This window comes from Myotis lucifugus, unplaced genomic scaffold, assembly GCF_000147115.1.
Source record: "Myotis lucifugus unplaced genomic scaffold, Myoluc2.0 scaffold_281, whole genome shotgun sequence".
Lineage (NCBI taxonomy): Eukaryota > Metazoa > Chordata > Mammalia > Chiroptera > Vespertilionidae > Myotis > Myotis lucifugus.
The window spans coordinates 1125225-1148050 of NW_005871329.1; the positions used below are offsets into that span (position 1 = coordinate 1125225).

Sequence of the window (22826 nt, forward strand, 5' to 3'; positions counted from 1 at the left end):
TCTGTTACAGCTGCAGCAACCCCTGACCCCGGCTATCTATCTATCTATCTATCTATCTATCATCTATCTATCTATTTATTTTCTGGTTATTGATTGTAAAAACCCGAGACAGGGCTAGTTAAGGCTTGTCAGGCTGAGCCTGCATGTTTTCTCCAGGATTCTCCTGATCCCAGTTTTCCTTTTCTCTTCACTGGCAGTTAAGGAGGCTGTGAATCCTCAGGGGACGGAAGATGATGCCTGCTGCTTCGCTGGGCTAGAGGTGAACTTGGCTGGACAAAGCTGCCGGGGTGAGAATGAGCCGGTGGAAGCGACAAGGCAGGAACTCGGCCTTGATGGTCTTCAGGAGGCTTATGGAGGCCACGTTGTCATCGAGGACGTTGCCCTGCGCGGGGAAGCCCCGGCTGTGCAGCTTCCAGGCCAGGGTTAAGGCCACCAGCCGGCTGTACCCTTTCCTGCGATGCTCCGGCAGGGTGTAGCCGTGGCACATGGTGGCAAACTGGTCTGTGATAGACCAAGAGACCGGGCTCCCCTTCTCATCGCGGACACACACGCTGGGGAAGCAGGAGATGAGGTTGGCGATGTACCGGAGACACTGCTTATTGCCGCCCCGCGACCAGGTCCGGTTGAGCAGATCAGCATCCGCTACACTCAGGTAGGTGAGTCGAGGGGGAGAAGTCCTTCTAGAAGAAAAGGACAGGAGAAGAGGTGGGAACTCAGGGTGACTTCCAACAACTTCTCCTCTTTGTAGACTGAGTTAAAGGGAGACGCCATCCCAGAGATAGGGCCTAACAAATACGAAGACATTGTCAATGAGTTAGATTCCACCTCTCCCCCATTCACAAACCTCTTGCAGAATTTCATTTCTGATAGGACAAAATACTCATTATTTCCAATTGATGTCTTTCCTTCTAATTTTATGCCCTGAAGCCTTGAAAAGACCTGATTCTTGGGCCCCTAATCTTTTGGTTTATAAAAAAGCCCAACTGGTGTGGCCCAGTGGTTGAGTGTCTCGACCTATGAACTAGGTCACAGTGATGGCGAACCTATGACACGCGTGTCAGGGGTGACACGCGAATTCATTTTTTTGGTTGATTTTTCTTTGTTAAATGGCATTTAAATATTTAAAATAAATATCAAAAATATAAATCTTTGTTTTACTATGGTTGCAAATATCAAAAAATTTGTATATGTGACACGGCACCAGAGTTAAGTTAGGGTTTTTCAAAATGCTGACACACCGAGCTCAAAAGGTTCGCCATCACTGAACTAGGAGGTCATGGTTTGATTCCTGTCAGGGCACATGCCCAGGTTATGGGCTCCATCCCCAGTGTGGGGCATGTACGAGGCAGCTGATCAATGATTCTCTATCATTATTGTTGTTTCTCTCTTTCTCTCTCTCCCTTCCTTTCTGAAATCAATAAAAGTATATTTAAAAAATGTTTTAGGATAGAACTTGTATCTTGATGCATCCATGCCCAGAAAAAAAATACAAACTTATGGCATATGTAGATGCTCAAAAAATGCTAGTTCTGCCCTGGCCGGTCTGGCTCAGTTGGTTGGAGCATCGTCCTGAGCACCCAAAGGTGGCAGCTTGAATTCCCTGTCAGGGCACATACCCAAGCTGCGGGGTCAGTCCCCAGGAGGGGCATACGTGGGGAGCAACAAATCAATGATGTTTCTCTCTCTCTCCCTTCCTGTCTCTAAAAATCAATGATGATAAAACAATTCTACATCTTCCAGACCTTCCCCTAAAAGGTTTGGAAAAAGGCCTAACATCTCATGGCATTAAGGTAAAGAAAAAAGGTAAGAATTGGCGCCATTTCTAAGAGCCAAGATGGGTTATTTGGTTGAAAACATATGGGGCTGGTTGTGTTTCAGAATTTGCTTTAGTTCTTGAGTCACCCATGTGGTGAGGCCATCCCCAGTGACTGCTGAGAGACTGGTAACGTCATTCTAGCTAAGATCTTCTTTACAAAGCCCAAGCGTGTGTTTTCTTTTCATTAGTTCTGCAGGGTTAGCCCACATCCCAGACATCCGTGGGCTCTGGCACTGGGACAATTACCTAACCCTGAGCAGGGGTAAAAAAGTAAATAAATACAAGCAATAACTGGCTTAATAGAATTTTTATATTTAAGTTTCGAAAGTGAACTTTAAATAAAAACATTGCTAAGACTAGCCAAGTGCTTCCGTGGTTATACTAGAGACCATGACCTTGTACCTGAAGGACAGGGTACCCTAAATACAGCACACACATTTGGGTGATGACTCTGTTAAAGACAAATTGTCTAACTTCCCATGCAGAAGGGAGCAATTTAAGTCAAAAACTGATTTTAAAAGGCCTGGATGGGGATAGAGGAAAATTTTAAATAATACCTCTGGGATATGACAGTAAACAGACTGTGGAAAACCCTAACACTCTAAAGGACAAATAGCCTGTTTTTGTTTTTGTTGTTTGTTTGTTTTTAACAAAAAGTAATGTAAGAAATATAAAATGAAATGAAAGGGGAACCTATATGTTAAGAGAGATATTAACCAATTGCAATGTATGAACCTTATTTAGATGCTTATTCAAAACAAACTGCTAAACATCATGATAGTTTAGGAAATGTGACTACTAACTGGTTATTTGACTTTAAGAAAATATTGTTAACAAAATGCAAGGTATTGTACAGGCAAGGGTTAAGACAGCAGACTTGAGGCCGCTACAATTACAATGATAGGTTGCCAGGTTGGCCATTGGCTGGTGTCTGGCAATGTGAATTTCTGGAGGGCCCCTGCCATTTCCGGAACTGATATGCATGGCTCGCTGTGCCTGACTGTTTGCACAGTCAATGTGGTTTATGCTGAACACCTGCTTTCTGCTGGGATTCTAGGAAATTGGCATACTCTAGGCAGAGGGTGCCTGTAATAAAAGCCCGATCACATGCTGTCGTGCTCATTGCTGGGGAAATTACTTATTCCATGTGATTCCACCAGGAAAGGACTCTGGGAAGCTTGGGCCTGGTGTCCTCTGGACTTTGCCAAAGCATCTTATTCCTTTGTTGATTTTGATTTGTATCCTTTCATTGTGATAAATGACAATATATATTGAGTCCTGTGAGTCTTCCTAGTCTATCACTGTCCTGTCAGACAAGTGATATTAGTAAATTTTTAAGAATCCTTATCTTTTCACTGTTTACATATAAAAATCATTCTTTGACATCCTCCTTCCCCAAATAATTCTAAATAGCCTCTGTTGTCTGAGCCCAAACAGACATATATATCTCATTTGGAGATATATATTAGAATGTTTAAGAATAATCGATAATATCTGGAAAATTTCCTTCAGAATAATCCAAGGGTGGGAAGAGTAGAAAGGGGTATAGATAAAATAAGACAAGTCACATATTGATGGGAAGGTTTATTATACTACTCTCTGTACCTTTTGTATGTGTTTGAAAATCTTCATAACTGGGGGGAAAAAAAAGTAAAGTCCAGCCTGGCTGGTGTTGCTCAGTGGTTGAGCATCAACCTATGAACCAGGAGGTCATGGTTCAATTCCTGGTCGCCCGGGTTGTGAGTTCGATCCCCAGTAGGGGGCATGCAGCAGGCAGCCGATTGATGATTCTTTCTCATCATTGATGTTTCTATCTCTCTCTCCCTCTCCCTTCCCCTCTTAAATCAATTTTTTAAAAGTATATATATATTTTTAAAAAGTAAAGTCCAGTTGCTTTATGTAACTTAAAAGTATCCATTCTTGTTTAGGTTTAGTCTTGTTCTGTTCAATAATTCCTTCAACATATTTCATACAAGTGAAGAAAACTAACATTCACCAAGCTGGGTACTTTTCAAGTATCATGTCTCATTTACTTATGAAAAACAGGTAAGGAAGATATTATAGATTAATTTTCAAGAAGAAGAAATTGATTGAGGCTCAGAAAGATGAAGCAAAAGGGAAGGTAACTGGTAAATGACAGAACAGGGGCTCCAAAGCAAGAAGAAAGTAAGAATGCAGATGTGAACCAACACGTGTTTGGAAGGATTGGACTCGGATCAGGCTTTGTGGGATTTGTTTCCTGGCTCTACAGTTCACTCCTGTGTGTTACTTTGTCTGTTCAAAGGGAATGATAATAGTGCTGCTTCGTAGGGTTGTAGAAAGGATTCACGTGGTAATCTATTGAAAACATCTAGTGCCTGGCCTGTAAGAGCTCCACACGGCTCAGTTACACACCCTCGTCCCCGAAACAACAAAACAACCACCACCACCACCTTGGGCTCAGACAACAGAAGCTATTTAGAATTATTTGGGGGAAGGAGATCAAAGACTGACTTTTATGTGTATACAGTGAAAATGCAGGACTCCTGAGTTCATTCGTTACTATGAACAAAGACACTGATTCGATTTTGTAGGAAATTATGAGCAGTCAAGTGCAGCAGAAAGGAAAAGAGTAAACACACACACACACACACACACACTCACACTCAAATTTAGCCTCAATAGCCCCAATTCAAGGTACCTAAATATTCCTTACTAAGTACTCCAGGTACCACTCTTGGTACTTCCATAGCACTAAGTCCTATCCCAAAAGCAGAAACTGGATTTACATACAGGAGACTGGTGTCTGGCGGAGCTGACACCACAGACAAACGGACCGCCTTGCTGGAACTTAGCTTCACATCCAACCGCTTGGAGTTGGCAACAGCTTTGGAAACGTCATACAACTCACGCTGCAGCCCTGTATATGGAAAGACATAAGGAAAGCCGCAGGCATTTTATCTGAGGCCACAAAAAGGAAATTCCTTGCAGTGAACCTATTATCATCAATACCTCCGTGCATGATCCTAACCACTGTGTATTTACATATGGATCATTATAACTACCCCCTATCTGATTTTCAAACTTAGTGCAGGATTTTCAAATTCCTATATCATGTTGCCCCTGGGGATCATGAATGTTCGTGGAGTCTTCTGAGGGAGACATTCCCTAGGCATTTGGAATGTCCTGTGGGCATTTTGATTTCTCTGACTTCTCAGACTGATCAGGGAAGAGACATGTTATGGCAGCTGGGAGTGTAAAGAGCTTAGATTTATTTGGCATGGAATTCTCCCTTCCAGCCTCATGGCGTAATGCTTGCTGCAGAAATATCCAGGTATAAACTCAGTGTTGGTGAGAGTTACCCGGAGCTTAACTCGGCCGATCCCTTGCGTTTACCATAGTGATCCTCTATGACCTGCAACTCTCTAGTCAGTACTTGTCCTGGGCACTGCTTCCCAGTAGGGCAGAAGAGTGGCCCGGTCTGTTCTGACAGCTCACAGGATGGCAGCCTCGCTTCTGCTTACTAGGCCTGACTGGCTCTGCTTCTCCAAATCCCCACCGGCTCTGTCCTTTCCCGTCGGCGTCCTGATGGATGGAGTCCTCTGGACATTGACTTTCCCGCTCCCTTCCATGTCTAATGGTTGTTTCCTCCTCTTAGTAAGCAACTTCCTCTCGACGAAGACACAACAGTTAAGTCATGTTGAACTCAGTCTGATACCTAAGCCTTGGCTCCTCCCTCAGGGAGTTCAGTCTAAGAAAAGATAAGGAAGTCTTCAAGTTCCTACTATCAACATTATAGATGCTGTGGCTGGCTAGCATCCCACATGATAACACTGAATTAGATCTGAGTAGTTCAAAATACTATCTGAGGGGAAATAAGAGGTAGTGCTAACTAAAGGTAGGGATGGTAGTTCAAACAGAATTTCTTTCTCCTGAGTTAGACTGAACCAGTTCTTTCCAAAAGTCAGATTAGCCCTGGCCTGGTAGCTCAGTTGATTTCAGCATCACCCCGATCCACCAAGGTTATGGGTTTCATCCCCAGTCAGGGCACATACAAGAATTAACCAATGAATGCATCAATAAGTGGAACAACAAATCAATGTTTCTCTTTCTCTCTCCCCCACGTCAGAAGCCACGGGTAATACCTGCACTGACTTACATGCTGAGTGAGGGGCCTTCGCCACTCCAGCTCTATTAGGTGCTATTAATTCACGTCTGTCCCCACCAAGCCTTCAGGAATAGGGGATGAGTCCATCTAGATGACTGTAACTGACTCGTGGCTATCAGCTAGGCCTTTGGGAAAAAGAATATTGGCAATTACAGGGATGTTCTCTCCGTAATGCTCGATTCAGGTGATTTGAAGATAGTAGGCCTATAGCACCAGTATCCACCCAATTACAGCCATGATTTCTCACACCAAGGAAGAGGTATGCTCATTTCCACACTAAATTAATACTGGGGAGGACATTTTTCTGAATTGACTAGACAGTTAGTAAAAGCATGTCTCCCTTCTAACCAGCGTATCGGGTAAATTTGTAAAGGCAAGGGATGATTAGAACGTCCTCCATAAGGTCTCTCTGAGCATTTGCAAATGGGTTTCATACAACATCCACCTCCTTAGATTATGAATATGCGTTGGTCATTGTTCATAGATGGACACAAGGAAAACTCGTGAAAGGGCGTCAGCTGTATGTGACTGAAAAAAATGACCAGACTTCACATTTCTAACATGGGAATTCCTGCCTTCAATGTCAAAGGCTTAAGGAACTCATTTCACTGGAACGGTTACAAACAGTAACTTCATCGCCTGTATTAACCCCCAAACATTATGAAAAATTGAAACAGTAAGTGATACCCTGAAGCATAAACTGTCCATCCAAACTATCAGAAATTTTTAACCTGCTTCTTCTACCTTGGCCTACAGTCTTCCAGTAGCACTGGTGGTCACACAATTATATCCTGGGAGTTCACATATGTTCTTTCCTTATAAAGTCATTTCAGGATATACTAGGCAGGTTAGCAGATTAGCCCTTTCTAGAATTACTAGTATTATGCCCAGATTTCAAGATCCCCAAAGACAGTCCACCAGGGAGCCGTGTCCGATGCAAAAGCAAAGAGCCTTTATTCAAGCCCGGGCTTGGCTCCTCTACCCTCCTTACAGATGCAGCGGCAGGATGCGAGAGAGAGAGAGAGAGAGAGAGAGAGAGAGAGAGAGAGAGCCCCCAGAGAACAAAGGTTATATAGGGCTAGTCATTTGGGTGGGCTTAGGTGAGTGACGTGGGTAACAGTGATTGGTTAGTTTCAGGTCAGGGTTTTATTCCAGGGTTTTTCAGCAGGATCTTACAGCAGGGACTTACAGCACAATGGGCAGGAAGTGACTAACACATTCCTAGGCCTAAACCATACCCCGCTACCTCCTGATTGGTCAAGGGCGGCGCATAAGGAGCATTCTATGGTATAGCCTAATGTGGACCTTAGCTGTATTCCTGGAACTTCACTGGTCCACTCGGGTGGTGGCTGGGGGAGTCAGGACATTTCTGGCATTTCTGTGGTCACTCCCAGTAGGGCAGTCCCACTTTGTCCTTTCATTAGTATTTGCTTCAGAAAGAAGAAAAGCTTACCTGTTGGCTTAGATTGAAATTAGAGTTATTTTAAAAGGCTGTAACAGCAAAGGGTTCAGAGTAATAAGGAAAAATATGCTGATACTCCCTGATATCCCTGTTACATAACAGTAAAAAAAATCACTTAAACGCAGCCCATTTAAATGGCCTCTACCTACCCCCAAAGCCAAGCCTCATTAGGAGTACCAGTAAAAATAAGTTTTCTTATAAAACTGCAATACATGAATTGTAAAATATATAAAATGCATAGACATGTGTTTGTGCATATATGTGTATATATAGCATAAATGTGAAATACGCATATCTGTCTATCTGATATATGCGACTAAAAGGATTTAACAATGACCTAGTGTCTTGCCCTTGACCTCACCTTGTATGTGGAAAACCTGGTCCCAGTTGATAACGTCACGTTCTTCCAGCAGCCGTCGGTAAGCTCTCACATCCTTGTAGAACACAGCATAGCCGTTTGTGTAATGGTCCAGGTTATCTGTCTCAGCCTGGGTCAGAAGACACATCATAAATACGCATCCTCTATCAGCGGTCGCCAACTGGTGGTCCACGGACTACTGGTGGTCCGTGAGGTCTGAAAGGTTGGCCACCACTTGTTTAAGGAAACCTTTGGGCTAGCTCACTGAAATCTTAGGTGGCGCGGGTACCGTTAGCTGTGCGTGGCTAGGTAATTTCCATTAGCAAAGTCAGTCACCAGTAAACAGTGGCTATGTGGGAATGTGGCGAATACCCTGTAGTGAGGGAAGGCACAGACACTCAGAGCCTTTGTTTGACTATCTCTTCTAGCATCAGGGAGGTTTTACATTTATTTCACGTAGTTCCAGGATTTGTAATTTATTTGTGAAAATAGAAAGGGTGTAACTCCAGGGACCCGCCGATCAGAATTAAATAGAACTCTCAGAACTGTCCTAATGTGGTCACGGCAGCACATCTTTGGTGACTTGAGCCTCTCTTTGGTCCCAGAGGCAGAAGGGGGCAGACACTGTCTTTTTCAGTGTTCTTCCATATTCACACGCATGACCACAAGTCCCCATCATCATACGGAATCATCAACCCAGCAAAAACACTGGTGTGTGCAATATGCATGCTTTCTGCTTCTAGAGATTATGAATGAAACACTAAAGGCATAGTTTATTGAACGCGTTTAGGCTAGAGGTTTTCCATACGTCCGATACTCGAAAGACAGTCAAATTAGCAGCCAAGGATGAAATGTGTAGCTTTGTAAGCTAAAGTATTTGGCTGTGATGATTATAATATCCCCTTTACCTAATCTGTTCTTTCTAGTTGATGCCAACTCTTATTGTTTTGCCTTGCAACACTGTACCTCTTTCTGCCGCCGAGTGATGACAGCTTTGAAGTCTGGCCATGAGTCCAATACCACTTCCTTTTGAAAGGGGTTCCCGCGATTTATGTTCATCACTGCTCCATAAACCTGAGCCAGAGGACCCAGAGAGACAGGTCAACGGCATCACCGGCTGTTTCAGTTGCATATTACCCTTTTCACCTCTGGTTTTACCATAGAATTATGGCCCTCAAAGCAGATATTATAAATATACACACAACATACATACATACATATACACTTCCCCGTTGTTATTTCATCAGCGCACATGAAAACTGCTAAAAAGTCTATGAAAGCTTAAGAAAACTCTCCCTGGACTTAGTGCTTCGCAGTACAACCAGGAGAGGTACTAAATCAATAGGCTTACTAGGTGGGTGCTAGGCACATAGGTTAGCAATAAAGATTATTGAATGAATCAGAATCTATGGATTTAGGGCTCATACATCTTTTAGAAGTTCCACAGGTAATTTTGATGCTCACTGCTTTTGGGGTGTATTATACTATCTAAAAATAACCTGTGAAGTGCAACTACTCCTTCCACCCTGAGTTACAATTCAACATCACAAGATAGTGAAATACACCCCCCCCAAATAAGCCCAAAACACATCCCTGTATATCAGATTTGATGGAGCAAGGCTCTGCAAGTATTCCCTGAGGACTGCAACGATGTCTCATTCATTATGACATCTATGGAGCCTGACACAGCTGATCAAATGCTTTTTAAAAAAATATATATATTTTATTGATTTCAGAGAGGAAGGGAGAGGGAGAGAAAGATAGAAACATCAATGATGAGAGAGAATCATTGATTGGCTGCCTCCTGCATGCCCTCTATTGGGGATGGAGCCTGTAACCCAGGCATGTGCCCCGACCTGAAATCGAACCGTGATCTTCTGGTTCATAGGCTCGATTTGATGCTCAACCACTGAGCCCCACTAGCCACGCTCAAATGCTTTTTTTTTTTAAAATGTATTTTTATTGATTTCAGAGAGGGAGAGAAAGAAACATCAATGATGGGAGAGAATCATTGACTGGCTGCCTCCTGCACGCCCCCTACTGGTCTGCTGATCTTACATATACTACAGAGTAATAAGTTTATCAAAATGGTTTCCCCTATTGGGGATTGAGCCCGCAACCTGGGCATGTGCCCCTGGCCAGAATCCAACCCGGGTCCCCTCAGTCTGCAGGCCAACGCTCTATCCACTGAGCCAAACTGGCTAGGACTCACATGCTTTTTGACTAAACAATACTGAATAATAATATTGGAATTCTCTGTGGCCTTTCACATTTTTTTCTCCACTAAAAATCAAAGATGTCTGTCCTACAAAACAACTCTCATATGTTCTGTGTGCTTCTAGAGTAGAAAAAGTGTGGTGGTAAAGATACTTCCTCTGTGATCCAATGTATATTAAAAAACATGCAAAACTAAATGATGGCTTTAGAAGTCAGGACAGTGGTTACTTTGGGGGAGCAGGGAAAGGTAGGATTGGAGAGGAGCACTGATGGTGGGAGGGGCAGCCTCTCAAATCATGTTTTTTCTTGGAGTGGAGGTTATTCAGGTAATCGCTTTGTGAATTCACTGAGCTGTGTAAGTATGTACAGTATGTGCACTTTTTTTTTTTTTAAATCCTCACCCAAGGATATTTTTCCCAAGAGAGTGGAAGGGAGGAAGGAAGAGAGGGAGAGAGAGACATCAGCGTGTCTCTCACATAGATTGGTTGCCTTCCGCACCCACCCCGACCGGGGCTAGAGATCAAACCTGCAACCCAAGTACATGTCCTTGACCAGGAATCAAACCCACGGCCCTTGGTGTGCAGTCAATGCTCTAACCACTTAGCAACACCAGCTAGATGACCAAGAAAACCACTGAAAATACTCCAGAAATAAAGCTTTTGAAATAAACAGGAAAGGAATTTATAACAACCCCTAAACTTCAGTTCCACTGTGTACCTAGTACACATTCTTACCAGTAATGCCAACCAGTCCATACCCACTTGCCATTTAAAAACATTTAGAACTCAAATTTACCTTAAAAACAATCTAGTCCAGCATGACTTAAATTTTCCTGGGAGTCATCTAAAGTGACTGTCAGGAATATAATTATCTGGGTCATACCCACAACCATTGACTCCGTCTCTAGCAAGTGGGGAGCGGGAGCTGTGTATTTAACAAGAGCCCCAGAGTCTTATCACTGGAAACTTTGGGAAACAGCCACCAGTTGGACATTATTTCCACAGATCAAGACAATAGAGCAATACAACAAAACTCAACGGCACAGTACCTTGAGTGATTCGGGAAAGTGACCCTTCAGCACTTTTTCCAGGGTCAGTAATTTGGTAGCACAGTTTAGCACCAGCATCTTCTCCAGAGCTCCAGCAGCTCCACACCTAGTAGAAACGTGAAGGTATACATTTCACTTTTGCCTGTTAGCAATGAATCCACCTAGGAGCATCCTGGAAACCCTGTTTTCCCTGGCTGTGATTCTGAATACCATTGCTCCCCCTGAAGAGGGAAGGAGGAGGTGAGGGAGGCCCTGGGATGGGTAAATCAGAGAACACCTAGAAATGGAAAGTGTTAATGACCTGATTCTGGAAAGATGTATCTCCATGGGTAAAGTCTTCATCATTTACACATGCATAGAACTCTGCACGCCTCCTTCAGGATACAATAGCAGTTGTAAATTTACATGTATGTGTGTTTCTTTTGATTGAAGTCTTTCTCAAGTAGACTGTGAGATACAGGAAGGAAGGGTCCAGGTCTGCTTTGGGCTGCACCGTCTCCCCAGCACCTACCACGGGGCCCGGCACATAGTAAGGGACATTCCAAGGAGTTGTTGAATGGCTGATGTGAAGCTCAGGGTAAGACTCTTCACAATGGGGTACAAAGACCCGAGGGGCTCAGCTATCAGGTGGTTGTGAGGAACAATTTGGAGAGGAACAGCTAGATTGCAGATGAAGAATCCTGTGTGAGCAAAGGCTCCTTTCAGTCAGATAAAATTAAGGAACAATAACAACCAGAAAAGCCTATAAATAATGTATACAGCTTCACCCATTCTGATGCAATTATATTTTCTAGATTTGGAGGCTCCAATCTCCTGTTCTTATGCCCCAAGAAAACTTTTCCCTCAACATTACAGTCAGGTCTTGACTAGATTAAAAATATAGCATATATTTATATTTTATATTCAACTAGAGGCCCAATGCATGAAATTTGTGCAAAGGGCTTGGCCCTTGCAGCCCTGGCTTTGCCCGGAAGGTTGTCTGGAAGGTCGTCTGGATGGTCGTTCCGCTGTTCGGCTGTCGGGTCTCATTAGCATATTACACTTTTATTATTATAGATGTAGCAGAACTTTTGCACCTCATCTTCACAGCCAGGCACTCGGAAGGCAAAGAAAGCTCAGGAGACTTGGGAACCAGGTCTTCTGGGATTGTGGTGGATTATTCCTTCGCAACACATTTCCCACGGGGCATCTCTGTGTGGCCATAAGGTACTCGGAGTGTTCGATGGTGATTTACTTCAGTCCACTGTATAAAACCCTGTCATGTTGTTTACGAGACTCTGAGCTGCGAAGAGGCATGTTTCTGATGACTGAGCTGGCTCCAGGTCAGTGAGTGGGCACGTGACGTGTTTGCATTCTCTGTCGGAGTCCGAAGAGAACGAAGGGTCAAGGCAGCATCAGATAATAGTCTGGGCCATATTAGAAACTTTGAAAAAAATCAAGTTTCCAGAGTTCAGGTTGAACAAAGAAAGAAGTGTAGCCACTATCTCCTCACCCTTGTATCTGCTCACTTTTTCACTCCCTTGTGTCACCTCTAAATAAAACTTTAACTTCTTCATTAAACACATTAATATATTTTAATTCCAGGCCTTTTGGGAGAAAATGAAATATCACTTCACAGGGAAGTTGATCATGTATCTCTTATTAGGTTTGATGTATAGAGATCCTTTTATATCCCAATATACAGCACAGTAGCTAGAGCAAAGAGGAGGAATCCTAAGCTTACTCTTTGCCTGGTTTGTTCCCCAAAGGATCTAAAACAGTGGTTCTCAACCTTCTGGCCCTTTAAATACAGTTCCTTATGTTGTGACCCAACCATAAAATTATTACTTTTTTAAAAAATATATATTTTATTGATTTTTTACAGAGAGGAAGGGAGAGGGATAGAGAGTTAGAAACATCGATGAGAGAGAAACATCCACCAGCTGCCTCCTGCACACCCACTACTGAGGATGTGCACGCAACCTAGGTACATGCCCTTGACTGGAATCGAACCTGCGACCTTTCAGTCCGCAGGCTGACACTCTATCCACTGAGCCAAACCGGTTAGGGCACATAAAATTATTTTCGTTGCTACTTCATAACTGTAATATTGCTAATCTTATGAATCATAATGTAAATATCTGATATGCAGGATGGCCTTAGGCGACCCCTGTGAAAGGGTCGTTCGACCGCAAAGGGATTGTGACCCACAGGTTGAGAACCGCTGATCTAAAACCACTTATAAGCATCGGTAAAATATAAAATAAAATTCAGGCAAGGGAGAAAACAGAGGTACCAAAGTAACATGAATGCCAAGCTGGTGTTGTTTAGTGTCTGAGCATCCACCCATTAACCGAGAGGTCACTGGTTCAATTCCCAGTCAGGGCACATGCCTGGGTTGGGGGTTAGAGCCCCAGTATGTGGCATGCAGGAGGCAGCCGACCGATAATGTTTCTCATCGGTGTTTCTCTCTATCCTTTTCCCTTCCTCTCTCTCTAAAAATCAATGAAAACATATTCAAGCCCTAGCCAGTTTGGCTCAGTGGATAGAGCATCGGTCTACGGACTGAAAGGTCCCTGGTTTGATTCCAGTCAGGGGTACATGCCTGGGTTGCGGGCTCAACCCCAGTGGGGGATGTGCAGGAAACAGCCAATCAGTGATCCTTTCTCATCATTGATCTTTCTATCTCTCTCTCCCTCTCCCTTCCTCTCTGAAATCAATAAAAATATATTTTAAAAAACATATTAAAAATAAAGTAACATGGAGTCAGTCAAGAGAGAGGTCAGCAGGCAAAGCATATGGAGAATGAGCCTTACACGTAGAGTTGATCCTTTTTATATGTGGATTCCGTGTTTGTAAATTCACCTGCTTGCTCATGTATGTGTATCCCCCACATCAATACTGACAGTGCTTTTGCAGTCAATTGTGCAGAGCAGTAACACATTTGAGTCACCTAATAACCCACATTTTCAGGTAAAGTTGAAGAAGGTGACTTTTTGTTCCAGCTCTCATGCTGTAAAAAAGTCTTTTATGTGTCTATTGAGTGCCAGTGTTTACTTTTCTTTGCCTTTTTTTTGCTTTTTTGTTGGTGATTTTACTGTTTAAAATGGCCCCTGTGCCCTGACCAGTGTGACTCAGTTGGTTGGAACGTCATCCCCGTGCACTAAAGGGTCATGGGCTGGATTGCTGGTCAGGACACATGCCCAAGTTGTGGGTTTGATTCCTGGTCAGGATGCCTTATGGGAGGCCACCAATATATGTTTCTTTCTCACATTCATGTTTCTCTCTCTTCCCCCCCCTCACCCTTCCTCTCTCTCTAAAATCAATTTTTAAAAATGAAAAACATAAAACAAAATGGACCCCAAGTATAGTGCTGAAGTGCTGGTTAGTGTGCCTAAGTGCAAAAAGGCTATAATGTGTCTTATGGAGAAAATACGTGTATTAGAGAAGCTTCCTTCAGGCCTGAGTGATAATGCTCCTGACTGTGAGTTCAATGATAATGAATCAACAATCTATATTAAATCACATGCCTTTAAACAGAAATATACATAAAACAAGGTTACCTGTTGATCTGCTGATGTGGACGTTGGGACCAGAGGTTTGTAGGAACCTAATAACTGTCTGTATTTTCCCTAGGACCATTGGTTCAAAATTCGCCAAGACAGTATTTTGCCTTTGACTTTATTGAACTCAAGGACTGTGGAGAATGAGAAATAACTACTTGCAGGAGGTGAAAGCCCATTTTATTTTTTTTTAATTTTTATTTTTTTTATTTATTTTTATTTTTATTTTTTACAAACCCTGTGTCGAGGGCTGACTTTCAATAGATCGCAGCGAGGGAGCTGCTCTGCTACGTACGAAACCCCGACCCAGAAGCAGGTCGTCTACGAATGGTTTAGTGCCAGGTTCCCCACGAACATGCATTGCGTGAAGGGCGTGGGGGTGGCCCTCTTTCCGGCCGCACCCCGTTTCCCAGGACGAAGGGCTCTCCGCACCGACCCCGGTCCCGACGTGCGGCGGGGGCGCACCGGCCGGCCCGCCGGCGGGGATGACGGGGGACCGGCTATCCGAGGCCAACCAAGGCTCCCGCGGCGCTGCCGTATGGTTCCGCCTGGGCGGGATTCTGACTTAGAGGCGTTCAGTCATAATCCCACAGATGGTAGCTTCGCCCCATTGGCTCCTCAGCCAAGCACATACACCAAATGTCTGAACCTGCGGTTGAAAGCCCATTTTCTTACTCTAAACTTTCTGGCGGCCAATACCAAGAGAAAGAAAGATGGGTCGTTACATGATTCACTTTCCCATAGAATTATCCTTCTGGTCTTTACCACAGCATTTGCTTGACTGTTCACTTGTGCCGTCTCTAAATGAGGTCCAGCTCTCTAGCTCCTAAATATTCAAAACCCTTCTTGATCTGTCTTTAGTCTACTTTTCTAGACTAAGCAGCTATTTCAACTCACAAACAAATGGTTCAGGATGACATTAAAATCAGGGACATTTCTCCCAGGGGTTCACACAGAAAGAAGATACTATAATTAATGAACAACATTAGAAAATATCCTTTCAGTAAACAGTGATGAACTTCATAAGAATATTTATTTTATTAAATGAAAAGATAGTTTTTTAAAAATTAAATTTTTTTTTGTTAATCCTCATCCGAGGATATTTTTTCCATTGATTTTTAGAGAGAGTGAAGGGGGGGGGGGGAGAAAGAGAGGGATAAAGATCGATGTGAGAGAGACTTCAACCAGTCGCCTCCCCACCCCGACTGGGGGCCAGGGATCAAACGTGTAACCCAGGCACATGCCCTTGACCAGGAATTGAACCCCAGACCCTTCTGTGTGTGGGCTGATACTCCAATCACTGAGCAACACTGGCCAGGGCTAAAGAGATAGCTTTTAAAGGCCACAAGAACATACAGAAATTCTCATAGGTGCAGAAATTTTTTTTTTACACATTATTGGATTATATCCGAAAGTCATAGTGACAACTATTACCTCTGAAAGCTACAAGATCAGGCTATCATATCCTCACCACTCAATTATAAAAGTCTCCATAATTAATATGGGGCCCAGAATTGGAAGGTAAATGTTTGTAAATCCCTTAGTCAAACTCTTATCAACAGAGTCACTAAGTGAAGTCTTTGTGAAGGAAATTATCATGCTCATATAACTTAGAAACTGAAGTTTCTTTGCGGCACCTAAAGTATTTTATTCATAATAACTAGACAATAAAAGCACGGTACTCTCCTGGGACACTTTTAATTCTCACAAATAAATGAAACAGAAGGTCCCTGTGTTTATGGAGTAACACACCTTTTGTAATAAAATAGTCATTATTTTTTTCAGATAGGTTTTTCTGTTTATTCCTGTCAGATAAGTCAGGAAGATTCCTGTCTTATCTGTTCAGGAAGATTCCTGCTTATGTGTTTGCAAAAACTTCTATATTTCATAGTGCTTATTTCCCCTGTATCAAAATTTAAGAGTAAAAAAAACAAAAATAAAAACACCCAAAAAACTTCTTTTCCTCCGAATCTAATTAAATTTATTCTCCCTATACACTTTTGAATTTCATCTCTCCTCGTTCTGTTTCCCCATTTATTCTTGCATTAAAATCAATGATTTGATACTTAAATGTAAATAATACATTTAGTTAAAATGTATTAATTAAAACCTGGGTTTTCATTAATAAATGCTTACCTGCTGTTGAGCGGCTAGCCTGAAACAGGTTTTTCACTGGGCAAGCAGCAGCAGCTTTCTCCCCAAATGGTGAGTTTCTTCCTCAAGCCTCGTTCCTTAATTAGTCCTTAGTGCACAGAGAAGGGAGAGAAAAGCAAATATCACACCTGTAAGAGGGAGGAGTTTCTGTGGTCAGGTGAGATTTACCATGAATGCAGCACCAGTGTTTCCCGCCACCTCTTCCTTTTGATTACTGTATATTCAGTCTTACAGTGGAAAGAAAAGCCACTGAGTACTAATTTTGATTTAGATCTGAACATTCTCTAGACACAAAACCTATCTATCCATCAGGCTTTAATGGAAGAGAATAACAAGAAATGGGACACAGGCAAGTGGGGAACAATAAAATAATGTGGATATTGACCCCTTACATTTTTTTTATCTATCCTAAAAAAAAAATAATAATAATTTTGCTGCTCTGAGCTTCCAAGGCTTAAAGAGGGTAATGTCTAAAGAGGATGCTTGTAAAATTGAGAGTATTTTTGAAAATGTTAATTCTTTTACCCTATTCTGTTAAATGAAAAACCACTCACACTTTACTTGCTTCCTCAACGGCTGCAATGTCAGAAGCATTTACATGGGAATCTCAGGACACAACACAGTCCCTGAGTCTTGGATAATAAACATACAAATGTCCCCAAGGCATATGGAGACTGCTTCAGTTTGAATGTGATCACCTGGGAGAATACTGTTTACAAATGAAGGGGTAGGTTAGGGCATTTTTTACTTGAAGATGCTGGTTTTAAGTAATACACTGGCTAATTGGTGGTTGAAAGTGACTGAAAAACTTGTATTCGATGACAGTTACTGGATGTCAAAATAAGTGTTTATGATCCTGATATATTGATAACTTTTTTAAAAAAGATGTTATGGAGGGCGACATATACCTGTGCATGTTCCTAAGGATACTATATAAAACTAGTCTTTTCTAAATATTATTTGAGGAAAATTGATTTAAAAATTAACAGAAGTTGTTATTGGTAGAACAGAATCTGCGTTAGATATAAAGTACAATACTGGAAAAACCTTAAAGTTAGGGGTCAAATTATTTATGGACTCAGAGAGATCTATAAAAGTCTTCCCAGATTTAGGCTACATCCTGTTTCCTGGTGCATCCAAAACAGAAACTTCTATTCTTTTTTCAAAGTTCTTTGCTCTCTATAAAACACCGGAACTAATTAAAATAGTTGCTTTTTGCCATTAGAAAAAGTAACCAATAAGGCAAAGCATATTACTTTTCCAGGAAAACAACATTAGTTGAAGATAATTATATTTGAAATATGTCCATTAAGCTAACCTGAACGTTTAACTCTGGGATTTACAAGGAAAAAGTGGGAGGAAAAGGAGGTTACCAATACAAGATAAATTTAAAGAGATTTTCTTCTATAAACCCAAGTGAACAAATCCATAATACATATTTTCATAGAAAAATAGATAGACTTGTACATTGTTTTTAACAGGATTTACACATCAACTTCAGTAGCCCCTTCTATTTGTAGTGTATCAGCAAATTCCTAAGTCAAAATTACAACTTTTTTTGCTTTCTGGTTCTATCACTTGCTATCTGAGGATCTTATGACAGTCACTTAGTGTCCCAGGCCTCAGGTTCGTCACCTGCAGAATGGGTATAGTAACTGTTATGGGGTTTAATCCCCATCATGTTATTAGGATTAAACACTGGCATAAATGTATCTATACATGTAATGGGCTTAGAATAGTGTCTGGCACATAGCACACATCAGTAAATGTCAGCCATCTTTATGATTGTTATTGTTATATGGTTCTGTTGTCTCATATGAAAACCTACACTAATTTTAAAGACCTCGTTGGGGGTATGAAATGGTGAAATGCCTAACGCACATTTGTTTCTATTAGTTAAAAAATGAGTACTTACATTTTATCTATCTATCTATCTATTTATTTATTTATTTAAATATATTTCTTTATTGATTTCAGAGAGGAAGGGAGAGGGAGAGAGAGATAGAAACACCAATGATGAGAGAGAATCACTGATCAGCTGCCTCCTGCACACCCCGCTACTGGGGATCGAGCCCGCAACCCAGGCATGTGCCCTTGGCCGGAATCGAACCTGGGACCCCTCAGTCCGCAGGCTGACGCTTTATCCACTGAGCCAAGCTGGCTAGGGCTGAGTACTTCATTTTTAAAAAGCAATCTAGAGTCATTTTACTGAATTTGGGGAACAGCCCTCTTTCGTCTTCCTCTTTGTCCAATTTTATTAATTATAATCTATCTTAAATGTGGCTGCTACAGCAATTTCATAGCCTTGGTAACAGCAGAGGTCACTTTAATGAGAGCAAACATCTAAGCCAAGAGAAACTATTTCTACGTTGGTTTAGTAGTGAAGTCACCTTCAGTGGCAGCAACTTCTAATAAGAAAAGCTAGTTATGACACACAAAGGGCTCAGTCACTTTCGACATGGTAAAGTTCAAATGGGAAATTGGAATTTCTCTCTGCTTTTGCCTTCCTTCTTTCCTCTTTCTCTTCCGCAAAGCTGAATATTTCTTGACAATGAATGAAACATGAGAGGATTTAGAAGTCTTATGTTTGGAAACTAAGCCAACCTGCATTCAAATACTAATTTTGACAGGTGCACCTGCATTTATTTTTGGTAAACAGAGAATGCCAGGAAATTCAACCCAACCAAATAGAAGAAAGTAAATCCTTTAATTTTAGGTTCCAGCGCAGGTCAAATTTAAACAAAACCTGTTTGTTAAATATATGCCCCTCTGAGATTTGGGGGAAATGAAAGGGCTCCTATAAAGAATGTTTAATGACTGGCAGTACCCTAAGGTTCTGCAACATATGTGTACAAGCTGCCTCCCCCTAACCCTGTTCACACACACAAATTACACCAGTTTACCTTCCTTCCTTCAGCAGCATCAGTGGGGACCCACTTTCCCGTATGTTCAGCAACTTTCCCTTTTAGCCTTTTTTAGTCTGATAGGTGGAAATGTTTTATTTTGCATTAAAGTGAACATCTTCCAAATACACATTGGCCATTTATGTATCTTTGAGAATTGACCACTTTCCTACTGGTATTTAATCTATTTGTTACTGACATTCTAAGTTTATGTTTAACTTTATTTGGAATCTATCTATCCTATATAATAAAAGGCTAATATGCAAATTGCCTAAACAGCAGAATGACTGGTCGCTATGACACACACTGACCAGCAGGGGCCAGACACTCAATGCAGGAACTGCCCCCTAGTGGTCAGTGCGCTCCCACAGGGAGAGCGCCGCTCAGCCAGAAGCTGGGCTCACGGCTGGCGAGCACAGCACCAGTGGCTGGAGCCTCTCCTGCCTCTGCAGCAGCACTAAGGTCCTCTCAGGGGATATCTGTCTGCCTAAGCCCGAGGGGTCCTGGACTGCGAGAGGGCACAGGCTGGGCTGAGGGACTTCCCCTCTTCAGTGCACAAATATCATGCACCAGGCCTCTAGTCCTATCTAATAATAGACAAACATGGTAATTAACCATACCTCTGACACACTTCCCATTGGCTAATCAGGGCAATATGCAAATTAACTGCCAACCAAGATGGCGGCCAGCAGCCAGGCAGCTGAAGCGAACAGGAGGCTTGCTTGCTCCAGTGATGGAGGAAGCCAAGGTTCCCCGCCTGCTGCCACTCAGCTCTGAGCTGCACTCTAAGCAACTATGTTGTAATTACAGAAGTTAAACAATCCCCAGAAACCTGCTTTCAGCCAGCCGGGCCTCAGAGCTGGAGTTGCAACAGTGTTTCAATTATAGAAGCTAAACAAAGCCCAGATACCTGCTTTCAGCAGCCGAGGTCTCAGAGCTGAAGCTGAGCCTCAGAGCTAAAGCTGGTTCTCAGCTCCAGTGACAGCCATAGAAGGTGAATAAATCCCAGAATAAAAAAAAAGAAAAAAAGGAGAGGTTGGGAGCTTCAGTCGCCTACCAGCCTGAAAACGGCCCTCAGCCCCTCACCCAGACTGGCCAGGCACCCCAGTGGATAACCCCACCCTGAAGGGGGTGTGACCAGCTGCAAACAGCCATCATCCCCTCATCCAGGCTGGCCAGGCACCCAACCAGGACCCCCACCCTGATCCGGGACACCCTTCAGGGCAAACCAGCCGGCCCCCACCCATGCACCAGGCCTCTATCCTATATAGTAAAACGGTAATATGCAAACTGACCCTAACAGCAGAAGGACTGGGAATGACTGGTTACTATGACACACACTGACCACCAGGGGGCAGACGCTCAATGCAGGAGCTGCCCTCTGGTGGTCAGGGCGCTCTCACATGGGAGGAGCTCTGCTCAGCCACAAGCCAGGCTGATGGCTGCCTGTACAGCAGTGGTGGTGGGAGCCTTTCCTGCCTCCTCAGCAGCGCTAAGGATGTCCAACTGCAGTTTAGGCCTGCTCCCCGCTGGCAAGTGGACATCCCCCGAGGGCTGCCGGGCTGCGAGAGGGATGTCTGATTGCCATCTTAGGCCCAATCCCCCAGAGAGCGGGCCTAAGCCAGCAGGTGGTCATCCCCTGAGGGGTCCCAGACTGCGAGAGGGCACAGGCTGGGCTGAGGGACCCTCTCCCCCCAAGTGCACAAATTTTTGTGCACCGGGCCTCTAGTATATATATAAAAGCCTAAGCGGCAGTTATGACTGGACAACCAGCCGGTAACTATGACGTGCACTGACCACCAGGGAGCAGACGCTCAACGCAGGAGTTGCCCCCTGGTGGTCAGTGCTCTCCCACAGCCAACCTCCTATGGTTCCTCCCCCTCCCCCCGGCTGGCCAGCCCCGATCACTGGCCAGGCTGAGACCCCACCGTGCACAAATTTGTGCACCAGGCCTCTAGTTTTGGCATAAAGTAGAAATTTTAACCACTATTTCTCCATCCCCATCTCTGGTGTGGTTAGTGGTTTTCTCAAGACTATTTATTGAATATCTTTCTGCATTTTACTTGAAATGCTATCTTTATCATATGTTATGTCTTTACACTATAAATCCCCCACTTATGTTTTAGAATTTAAAGTATCTGGCATTGGCACTTACCATCTCCTTGCTAGATAGCTGGGTCATAGTTGGCATGGACTATGCGTTTGAGAACTCAGGTGGGTGTGGAAATTACATAGGAACTACAGCCATTTGAAATATTGGTACCAAGTACAGTTGAATTTTATTTGGGTTTGCAATTAACTTAAATTATTCATAAAGAGTACACTAACATGCATCCTTAAAGAAAATATTGTGTATGTTTTGAATTGCTTGATACCTGCCAGAACTGTAGATCTCTTAAAATTAGGTCACATACTTTTCAAAGCTCCAAGAGTGTAGTATGACCAGTTTATGCATGAAGAACTATCACTCAGTAAGTACAAGCTCCAGTTGATGTTCAATAATCTGTTAAACAGATGTTCTGAGAGAAACAAGACTTTTTAAGAAAATATGTATTTATTGATTTCAGAGAGGGGAAGGGAGAGGGAGAGAAACATTAATGATGAGAGAGAATCATTCATCAGCTGCCTTCTGTACATCCTACACTGGGGATCAAGCCCGCAACCTGGGCATGTGCCCTGACTGGGAATCGAACTGTGACCTCCTGGTTCATAGGTCGATGCTCAATCATTGAACACCAGCTGGGCGAGAAACAAGACTTTTAATGTACCTCCTTTCCCAAAAGCTATTATAAACATCGTAATTAATGATAAAAACCAGTGAGTTGGGGCTCTATTAGTCACTCTAAAACTCTGAAGCTGTAAGTCTCCAAGTGAAATTTTTAAGATATTTTGCAAAATCTTTTAGTTGCTTTGCCTGATGTAGCAGACAGTCCAAAATACACAAAAACACTTTCTTTAAATGCTGCAGTACAGGTTTCTGTTATTGAAGACTTTCTTTCCCTCTGAAGTCCATTAATGGCCTTTTGGACCATTGCTTCCTAAGAGGATATTGCTTTTGACCCTTTTACTGAGCTGCCCAAGGTTTCCTGTGGCATGTGGCCTCCCTCACGGCAGTGAGCATTACACCGAGTTTGTTCCCTGGTGGTCTCTGCATGGAGGATATTAACAGAATTGTGGCA

The 22826-nt window shown here is 42.9% G+C and overlaps 1 protein-coding gene across 1 annotated transcript; it reads right to left on the reverse strand.

Annotated features, from left to right (window-relative positions):
- Positions 1–214: 214 nt before the first annotated feature.
- GLYATL3 (glycine-N-acyltransferase like 3) lies at positions 215–11126 on the reverse strand. Its single transcript, XM_014465208.2, has 5 exons — positions 11049–11126; positions 8750–8857; positions 7787–7913; positions 4589–4715; positions 215–680 (listed from the first exon to the last, which is right to left on the reverse strand). The coding sequence occupies exons 1-5, from the start codon at positions 11124–11126 to the stop codon at positions 254–256; spliced, it is 867 nt and encodes a 288-aa protein (XP_014320694.1). The 3' UTR covers positions 215–253.
- Positions 11127–22826: the final 11700 nt, after the last annotated feature.